This window comes from Phocoena phocoena, chromosome 16 (assembly GCF_963924675.1).
Source record: "Phocoena phocoena chromosome 16, mPhoPho1.1, whole genome shotgun sequence".
NCBI lineage: Eukaryota > Metazoa > Chordata > Mammalia > Artiodactyla > Phocoenidae > Phocoena > Phocoena phocoena.
Window position 1 is genome coordinate 24,199,865 of NC_089234.1, and position 10,764 is coordinate 24,210,628.

The 10,764-nt window shown below is 51.4% G+C and overlaps 1 protein-coding gene across 1 annotated transcript in view; it reads right to left on the bottom strand.

Moving 5' to 3' along the window:
- SORCS3 (sortilin related VPS10 domain containing receptor 3) overlaps positions 1-9,987 on the bottom strand; it is a 595,228-nt gene extending 585,241 nt beyond the window's left edge. The window contains exon 1 of the mRNA XM_065894299.1: positions 9,361-9,987. Coding sequence (XP_065750371.1) covers positions 9,361-9,987 — 627 coding nt within the window. The remainder of the gene's footprint in view (positions 1-9,360) is intronic.
- Between the last annotated feature and the right edge of the window lie 777 nt (positions 9,988-10,764).

Here is a 10,764-nt window from a genome sequence, read left to right on the forward strand (position 1 = left end):
ATGTTCACAGCAGCATTATTTATAATTGCTAAGACATGGAAGCAACCTAACTGTCCATCAACAGATGAGTGGATAAAGAAGATGTGGTCTATATACATATATACATACACAATGAAATACTACTCAGCCATAAAAAAGAATGAAATTTTGCCATTTGCAGCAACATGGATGGACTTAGAGGGTATTATGCTAGGTGAAGTAAGTCAGAGAAAGACAAATGGTGTATGACATCACTTATATGTGGAATCTAAAAATATATAACAAATTAGTAAATATAACAAAAAAGAAGCAGACTCACAGATATAGAGAACAAACTAGTGGCTCCCAGTTGGGAGAGGGAAGTGGGAAGGGGCAATATAGGGGTAGGGGAGTAAGAGGTACAAACTATTAGGTATAAAATAAGCTACAAGGATATACTGTTCAACACAGGGAAGGTAGCCAATATTTTATAATAACTATTAATGGAGGATAACCTTTAAAAACTGTGAATCACAATATTGTATACCTGTAACCTATATAATACTGTACAGGAACTATATTTCAATTTTTTAAAGACTAAATTCAACTTAATCAAAAAAAAAAAAGAGAGAGAGAGAGAGAGAAGGAGAGAGAGAGACAGAGGCAGGATTCGAACCCACGCATCCAGCTCCATAACCCTTGCTCCTGTTTACTATATGGTTTTGTTTCTTGTTCCCAGTCTACCTCTGTTCCTAACACATCCTGAAGAGGATGGCATTCATGATGAAAACCCTCCACAAGTATGAATTCACACAAATCATACAATCATACCCAGGGTAAATAACCTACAACCTAACAAGATCCTTGATGACCCTATATAACTATCCAGCTTTTCCCCTAAACTAGGTTCTCTTCCAGCACAGGCCAAGTACCAGGCCCCTGTGTAGCAATGGGCACAGATTTGCTCACCAACAGCCCTAAACGGCTAGCTCCGGATCCTCTCACCCCAACCCAGTAGGAATGGTTTCCTCTGCTCCCCAGCAAGGAGTTAATAGCAGAAAGCTATCTGTGCAATGCTGAAGTTCTTAGACTCCATTACTTTTTGGAAATTTACTATAGTATGTTTATTAGCATACTATAAAGAACAGCATTTCCATAAATAATTTTTTTTTTTTTTTTTTTTACCGGTACGCGGGCCTCTCACTGTTGTGGCCTCTCCCGTTGCGGAGCACATGCTCCAGATGCGCAGGCTTAGCGGCCGTGGCTCACGGGCCCAGCCACTCCGCGGCATGTGGGATCCTCCCGGACCGGGGCACGAACCCGTGTCCCCTGCATCGGCAGGCGGACTCTCAACCACTGCGCCACCAGGGAAGTCCTCCATAAATAATTAAAGCCAAACTACACTGATCAAAATAAATGAGCGAAAATGTTCCTGATGATGCAACCAGGCTTGGTTCACTCACTGACTCAACAAGGTGACTCACAAAAGGCCCCCATTAACAACAGTTAGTAAGATACAGATTGTACATATAAGCAGCTGGTACTCACTGTCTGCAGCCACTGGGTGGGTAGGCAGGATGGCCATAGGACACAGCCAGGAAACAGGAGGGAGGAACCTATTCCTAAGCCTCTCTGGCTAGCCTTGCGTATACTCATACTAGGCCTCACTCTACCCTACCTATAAAATGAGCAGCACCCTACCTCACTGGAATGAAAATGAGTCCTCTTAGAAGGAAAATGGTCTGTAAAAGCAAGGGAAAGGAGAAAACCAGGAGTGCATAGGGGATGGCTACAGAGAGAAAGACCAGGAGAGAGTCCACGCTACAGGGTACCATGTTTCTGTCTGAGCCTCATACCCTTCATCTCTATGCTGAATGATGTGATGAAAACAATTCCCAAGTGCACTTCCAGCCTTGACATTCTGTCGGTCTAAGATGCCTATAGCATCTCCCACAGTGATCCCCTCTCCTCTGAGCTCATAGCCTGAAACGACCACTTGACAATTAACCACACATCACCCCGTGATATCTGTCTTGTTGTCATGTGGTATTTAACTTTACAGAAGAGCAGCCTTATACCCAAAGCATATTAGAAGGACCTTGAGGCAAATGCTGTCTTATCCTTCTTTGTCTCGCCCTCCATCACAGCCCTACCAACCCCACAGTCCCCAAAACACTGCCACACACATAGTGAACACTTGGCAAATGGCTGAATATCTTATGTGAGTCCATGTGATCTCTGAAGCACATGAGGAAGAAGCCAGGATTGTTGACTCGTCCCTATTTCCATCCTCTTACTAAGTGGGGTAGAGATGCCTCTACATCTTATGTTAAAAGTTGTATATAAAATAATAAGTCAGGTGTTTAAACTCAGTGCTATGAAGAGACAGTGTCAGCCATCCTCCCCGGGCAGCTAGGGCACTGTCCAGTTCCCAGGGTCAGCTCAGCAAGTATGTACTGAGCTACGTGCCAAGCACCGGTCCACAGGTCACAAGGCACACATGAGAAAAGCAGAACTCACAGCAGGTGTGGGGGTGAGATGCCGGTTTAAGCATTTTATCCCTCATCCCTCACCTTCAAAACACTCATAAAATAACCAAGTGCAAACTAAACATAATCAAATGTGTGGTACAGGCTGTAAATTCTATAAACAGGAGAAAGAAAAATAAATGCTTCTAAGAAAGGTTCTATAGAGGAGCATGTTTGCATCTTAAACTGAGCCATGAGTAATGGGCGCATCTCAATAGACGAAGAGGGGTATCCTGAGTGGAGGAGACCTTAAGAGCAAAGGCGTGAGTCAAGAAGGGGTCTGGGACGATGAAGGGGCTGCCTTGGCTAGAGTGAAGGGGCCCATCAGGGAATAGTCAGATGCAGAGTTGGAGAAGCAGATCCAGGACATACGCAGTGAAGAGCCTTGAATGGCAGGCGAAAGGACTCTGGAGTTTAATTCAAGAGGCTAAAGGTACTCGAGCGAGAACAAAGACGTCCTGGGTGAAATGCTGCTGATTATAGGACCTGTCAAGTTATGAACAGCCTGAGAAAGGAATCATCGCTATCCCAAGGGACAAGGGTTTTCAATCCCTCCAGAGCCTCTGCTCAGTGAGACTTGGGACTCACTCATTCACCAACTCGGTCAAACACAGTGGAGTTTCTCTACTGCGTGTAAAGCAGAGCTCTCTCATCTCCACTCTCTGCCAACAAAGTCAGAGCAGCATCCAGACCCTTCTCTCAGTAACCCACCACAACAGGGGGCTGACCATGCTTAGCTGAAGGCCATCCACCCCATAGTGCCACTGCTGCTTACCCAAAGCGGCCCACCAGGCACTGGCATGCTACACTTTCCACCTCCAACTTCACGAGACCTCTTTTCCCCCAAACTTGCTGAAAATTCATCCTTTGACATTTTCTCCTCATACGGAAGTGTCTCAAGCCAGCCAAGAGGCCAAAGGAAGCAGGAAATCCACAGGCGAGTCCAGCCCCCAGGCGTTGGTGTACCGGGCCTTGGATAAAGCCTCCAGACACACCCTCCTGTTTCAGCCATCCAGCTTCGTCACACCTCTCTGCTCCCTGGAGGACGACCACCCGGTTCCAAAGTGCCCCCAGTTACAGGAGGATTTACACAGCCGAGGAAAGAGCAGTTCTCCCTTCTGCCCCCGCTCCCTCCTCAGCCTTCCCGCCACACAACTCCCTTCCCTTAAATCCAACACAATCTGAGAAGCCACTTCCCGCGTTCCTTCTCTGCCAACTACAAAGCGAGTTCCAACCGCTGCATTTCTGCCATCATTAAATTGGGCCTCCCAATTAAGGAGTTTGCAACTTCTGCTTACCTTGGAAATCACTGCAGGATCTGAGAAGCAAATCACTCCCTGTAACCGGGCCACCAGAGAAAAGGCAGAGCAGACAAACAGCCGGCGTGCGGCCCCTCCACTCACCACCCCCGGCCTACGGTGACCAGGGGTAGTTACTGCTGTTATGTCCCCCTGCATTTCCCAGCTACATCTCCACGGAGATGGCTCCCCTTGTAATAGTAATTAAAACCAGATTCTTTTTGGCAAACCCCTGAAGAACAGCTTCTGTGGCAGGCTTTATTTTTTTTTAACATCTTTATTGGAGTATAATTGCTTTACAAGGGTGTGTTAGTTTCTGCTTTATAACAAAGTGAATCAGCTATAGATATACATATATCCCCATATCTCCCCCCGCTTGCGTCTCCCTCCCACCCTCCCTATCCCACCCCTCTAGGTGGTCACAAAGCACCGAGCTGATCTCCCTGTGCTATGTGGCCGCTTCCCACTAGCTAGCTATTTTACAGTTGGTGGTATATGTAAGTCCATGCCACTCTCTCAGTTCGTCCCAGCTTCATCCCTTCCCCCTCCCTGTGTCCTCAAGTCCATTCTCTACGTCTGTGTTGTTATTCCTGTCCTGCCCCTAGGTTCTTCAGAGCCTTTTTTTTTTTAGATTCCATATATATGTGTTAGCATACGGTATTTGTTTTTCTCTTTCTGACTTACTTCACTCTGTATGACAGACTCTAGGTTCCACCCACCTCACTGCAAATAACTCAATTTCGTTTCTTTTTATGGCTGAGTAATATTCCATTGTATATATGTGCCACATCTTCTTTATCCATCCGTCAACGGACACTTAGATTGCTTCCATGTCCTGACTACTGTAAATAGAGCTGCAATGAACATTGTGGTACATGACTCTTTTTGAATTATGGTTTTCTCAGGGTATATGCCCAGTAGTGGGATTGCTGGGTCGTATGGTAGTTCTATTTTTAGTCTTTTAAGGAACCTCCATGCTGTTCTCCATAGTGGCTGTATCAATTTACATTTGCACCAACAGTGCAAGAGGGTTCCCTTTTCTCCACACCCTCTCCAGCATTTATTGTTTCTAGATTTTTTGATGATGGACATTCTGACTGGTGTGAGGTGATACCTCATTGTAGTTTTGATTTGCATTTCTCTAATGATTAGTGATGTTGAGCATCCTTTCATGTGTTTGTTGGCAATCTGTATATCTTCTTTGGAGAAATGTCTATTTAGGTCTTCTGCCCATTTCTGGATTGGGTTGTTTGTTTTTTTGATATTGAGCTTGTGGCAGGCTTCTTTATTAAGCCTCTGAGAAGGCAAAACGCATTAAGATACCGTGACACGGGGACTGAGAGCGGGGACGAGAAGGTTAGACAACCCAGACAAAAGCTATTTGAAAAATCTGTTTGGGAGCCACAATTAGATGCTCCAGTGAGTGAAACACAATTAATCTGATCAAATCTGTCACTATTTTGCACATTAAGAGTAAATATTTTAGAACACCGTCCAGCTGAATTAGTTAAGGGTATGAAATCGTGCCTGGGAGAGTCTGTGCGTTCCCCCTGCTAGCAGGGTAAGGATGCCGGGTTATCAGCATCTCCCTGTTTCTCTTCACCAAGGTGCAGAGTTGGGCACATGAATTGAATATTATCTAGCAAGTCCTTCCAACCAGACACACTGCAGGGGTAGCAGCCTGCAAATCGCTGTCTCTGGGAATGAGCTGCAGGAAAGGCATCGGGGATCAATCTACGGGAGGGTGCAGCACCGTCACCTCAGCACCAGAACAGGGGATCCCCATCCGGGCTTACAATGCCGAGGGGGCCCGGAAAGTGGGCCGTTGTCTTCACAGCTTTCCACTCTCCAGAGCCATTTGCCAACTCACTGACCAAGCAAGGAGGCGCCTTCCTTCTTTTGAAGGAGAAGAGTAGAATGATGTGTTTTTCTGTGTCCCTGTCAGCCACAGGGTCTGGACTCCCTTTGGGTGTTTGTGAAACACTCTCTAGCCCATCAATCACCAGGATCTCAGCTGGAGACAACCAGAGAGAAAGGCAAATCGCTCTTCCAGAATACAGGCTCCAATCAGTCCCGGTGGCCCAACGGATAAGACAGAGTACAGGCTCCAAACTCAAGCCCACTCACCTCTCCTCCGAAACACCTGACAGGGCAAGAAAGGTCAGAGGGGGACCCAGACTCCATCCCCTCCTGGCTCAACCCTGCTGGGCGCCTCCCCCATTGCCCTCCAAGCTATCCCACCCTACTCCTGGGACCAAAGTGAATATGTGACTCAAGCCTAGAATGAGACTCTCAGCCCCTGGGCACATGCTGGGCACATAGTGTGGGGTGGGGGTGCTTCCCTTGCATGCCCACTTCCTTATGCCTGAACGCAAACGGCCAGAGTGGAGCTCAATTTTCCATTATACGGGGTAACTGGAAACTCTCCCCAAAAAGGACCTCACGCCAGGAATGAGGTCCACCAGAGGCACTTGGAGGGACAGCGGGAAGCCTCACAATGTGTTAACAATTAAACTGGTGGCCTTCCCAGAGAAGGACATGTTTAACACCCTTTATGTCAGAAGGGAAGATGGAATTCTCTTTTCATGTCAAAAGAGCTTGGTACAAGGACCCATGTTCTCTGCCTTGGGGACATCTCCAACCACTTTGAAACCAACGATAAAGGGAACTTCCAGAAGGAACATCATCTGCATCGCTCCTCACCCTGGCTTTATTTTTATTTACTTATTATCTTTTGCGGTACGCAGGCCTCTCACTGTTGTGGCCTCTCCCATTGCGGAGCACAGGCTCTGGACGCACAGGCTCAGCGGCCACGGCTCACGGGCCCAGCCGCTCCGCGGCATGTGGGATCCTCCCGGACCAGGGCATGAACCCATGTCCCCTGCATCGGCAGGCGGACTCCCAACCACTGCGCCACCAGGGAAGCCCCCTGGCTTTATTTTAACAGCGCCTTCTTTTGCTGTCCTCAGGAAAGGAGGAGGGGAGAAAGAAACCAACTGGGTAATGTTGCAGAAACTGGTTTCCTAGCTCCTCCCCCAGGGTTGTTTCCTTAAAGGCAGGCCCATGTTAACCTGTTTCCTCGTCTTCCTCAGAGCAGCACAGACGTACACTCAAAGAAGCCCTTCTCGCTGGAACTGCCTGTGAAGCATCATCAAGAGGCAGGTCCAGCCCGAAAGCTAAAGAGGCAGTAACTCTCTGGACCAGAGCGCGTAGACACCACGGGGTCCCTGCACTCACCTGTACTGCCTTGTCCTTTGCTTGGACAGTGAGACTGGCCATAAGCACGACCAATGAAGCCCTGAGGAGCTACTAATGAACGGCCCAAATCGCATCACTGTCACTAAGGACTCCAAGGCCAACTGATCCACTCCTCAGGCCCTCTGCACCCGCTTTTAACTGAAGAGCCACTTCCCTGGGGGGTATAGGGCTAAACTTGCCCCCTCACTTCCTCTGCTGTATAACCGCCTTGAAGATAGGCAGAGAAAGCCAGGCACATTTAATTACTACTTGCAGAAAGCACTCTTTAACGTCCCATCTTCGGGGAATTTGTCAACACACGAAAATGATCCTTAAAATAAAAGCAGAAACATAAAAAAAACTCTTTAGACAGAGTGAATTTATATTGTCCAAATGTGGCAGTGTTAAAATCACAGATATGTGAAGATATCACCTCCTCCTTCTCCTAGGGGTACATTTACTTCCACACATCCTGTCCATCCTCCTCATGGAGTAAGAACACGAACAAAATAACACACATACACACAATTCCTCACTACCAAACTAAGAGGAAGTTGAGAATCACAATCCCTGCGGTCAGAGAATTACCTGTCTCTCTCTTTCCACACACACACACACACACACACACACACACACAGTCCTTCCGGGACTTGTAAGTCCTCAATCACCCATCCCTCCGAAGGCACACGTTGCCCACCGCCCAAGTCCAGAGCCGTCCACTGCGAAGCTCTGGGGGGCCTTCACTGGAGGCAGGTAGAGTCAGCCACCACGCTGCTGGTAAGCTGTACTGCCCAAATGCTCCCAACCCAGGCTGGGCTGCCTGCGTCGTGCTGTGTGTCAGTAAGAACCAGGAAATCTGTGCTCGGTATTGCTGATGTGCTGCTCTCTGTGGACTTCTGGCTTTCCTGTTATTCACCACTCACCCCCGTGACACCCCCCAGGCCCTGTTAAAATAAGGCCAAAATTTCCCAGGGAAATCTTTAATGTCAGTCATGAAGAGAAATATAAAGGGAGCGGGGGCTGTGCTTTCCCATCAAATGAGCTCCCCAAAGCTGCCAGTACAGACATCCGTCATCCTCCAGACTCTGCCCGGTGCCGGGCTCTGATCTGATCCTCAGAGCCAGAGATGAGGAAAGGATTTTTGCAGGACTGGCTGAAGTGGGGGCCGAGGAAGGCAGGGGAGTGGAGTAGATCGTCGGAGGCCGTCCCCTCTCTTCCCCGAGGGCCATCCCCCGCGGATCCTGGGCTGGACAGCACGCGCTGGCTGCCAGCTGGGGGGTAGGGTGGGGAGCTCCTCCGGCCCGAGCTGCGGGCTGCGCAGACGGTACTCTGCGCCCGGTGCCTGGCCGCGGGCGCCGGAGCCGCCGGCGTGGACTCCAGGGCGCCACCTCTCGAACAGCAGCTTCCAGGTTAACCTGGCAGCGGAGAGAGAGGCGTGGAGAGGTGCACAGAAAGCACCGGGACCCAACTCCACTTGGCGAGTTTGTCGTTGCAGGACTCAGCGGCCGGGGCAAGTATTTTGCTCAGCGACTTACGTGTGCTTATGCATGCGTGAGAACGAGGGGTGCAGGATGGGTGTTGAATTTCACTTCACACTTTAAACTTTTTTTTTCTGCCCCTCCTATAGCTTTTCGGGGCAGCTGCCTGGGTTTTTTATTCTTTTTTATTCTTAACATCTTTATTGGAATATAATTGCTTTACAGTGTTGTTAGTTTCTCCTGTATAACTAACAAAGTGAATCAGCTGTGTGCTGCCTGGGTTTTGAAGGGGGAATCAGTGTTGCCTGGAGGCCCAGCCTCCCCTAAGGCTGGGAGAAAGTGCGCCTGGAGTCCGAGGCAGCATCCTAGCCCGGCGGGCAGGAGTACCAGAGTCCGAGTGGCCTCAGCGTCCTGGCTTTCCTTCGCGTGATTGGAGGGGAAAGGGGGGAAGCCCGGGCAGTCGCAGAAACCCGTCAGTCTATCCAGCGGTTCTTTCCCCAAATCAATCTGTGTCCTCACCCAAGAATTCACACACACCCACGACAGGAAAACTGACTCTCCAAGCCAAGTACCAGAGAAAGTGGGCACTGATCCCGTAAAGGACCTCTTCTTCCTCTCCCCTCCGGGCGGCCCCAATCCTAGGGTCTCCGGTAAACAAAAGCACAGGCTGTCTTACAACAAACTCCACTAACCTGTTGGGGTGTGGGGAAAGAGGGATGAACCAGTCTGTCTAAAAGTCGAGGAGCCCCCCCTGCCCCTGCCTCCACCTAGACCCAGAGCAACTGTCTGCCCATCGTTCCCGCCTCCCCCCCATTTTCCCTCGCTTTCGGCAGAGAGATCCACCGCCGGGTGGGTACTCACGCTGCTGTTGTGTCCCGACCAGTGCACCATGGCTTGGTTGTGGGCCGAGTCCCCGGTCAGCGCGAACGAGGTGCTGGGTAGCCGGAGCTCTTCGGCCGCCGACCCCCCAGCCCGTGGTGCCTTCACCTCCTCCCGGAGACCCTTGGCCAGAGACCGGCTTCCTTTGGAACCATCGGCTAAGACAGTAGCCTGGGTGTCTCCGCGTTCCAGGGCACTGGGGGACTGCGCCCGGCGACTCCTCCTTGTACCGCCAGTCTTGCCAGGAGCCGAGATGCCCCGTCCCCACTGCGCGCCTGCCGGCAACAGCCCTCCGGCTTCTCCCAGCTTCTTTCTGCTGCTGCCTCCGCCTGGCTGGGGCAGTGGCTCTGGTCCCGGCCGGCGCCCCAGTGCGGCGCCTCTCCGTACACTCGCCAGACCCTCCGGCCACTGGCTTGCCACTGCCCGCAGCGAGAGAGGAGGCAGCGCCGGGGACCGCGAAGCCAGAGCCGCGAGGCGCCCAGGACCGCCCGTTGCGTCCCAAGTGATCTCGGCGCCGGCCAGGACCCACGTCGACAGGAGCAGGAGCCCGGTCCGGGCGAAGGGCGCCCGGGGCCAGCCTGCGGGGCGCTCCGTGCGCGCCGCCTCCATCCCGCTGCGGCTGCCGCGGCTCGGGCTGCCGAGTGTGTGGCGCCCGCCCGAGGTGCGGGTCGGCGTGGGGGGCGTGCAGGCGCCGGTAAGCAAGCAAGCGAGTGTGTGTCGGGGGAGAGCGGAGGGGGCGGCCGGGAAGGAGGTGGCTCGGCCTGGTGCGCCTTGCTGGTCCTCTCCACTCTTCCCTCCCGGCTCTTGATGGCTTGCTGTCTCCTCCACGGGGCGATTCCAAAACCCGAGAAAAATCAATAAATGCCCCTTCGGTGTTTTTTTTTTTTTTCTTAAAACAAGATTCCCGCAAAATCTTTCCCACACTGCTCCTCCAGAAATTTTTTCAGAAGGAGTATTCAAAGGGAATACGAAAATCCTCTTTTAAAATATGAAAATGAAGCCCAATCCAGGAGGAGTGGCTGGCGACGGACCCCAATCCAGGGTTTCTCTAAAACCCAGCCTCCAGCCTGCTCCCAGCGAAGAGTTAGGAGCCGCTTCTGGCCGCGTTTAGGGGGTTACCGTCCGGGCCTTTTGTGGGGGTGGGAGGTGGCGCGCAGGGAGGGTTGGGGGGCCTCGAGGGAGAAGGAGGAGGGTTAAGTGTTTTCAGCGCCAACTCCTCGGGTTGGGGAGCCAAAGGGGAGCCCGGAGCCTTCGCGCAGGAACGCAGTTGGCGGAAGGCGAGCGCGGGATGGACTGGGGGACTCCGCTCCCAGGTCCCTGGCCTGTCCCTTCCGCACCCCCACCCACCCACCGCGTGCCTCCGCCCGGTGCGGGGGCTCGGGGAGT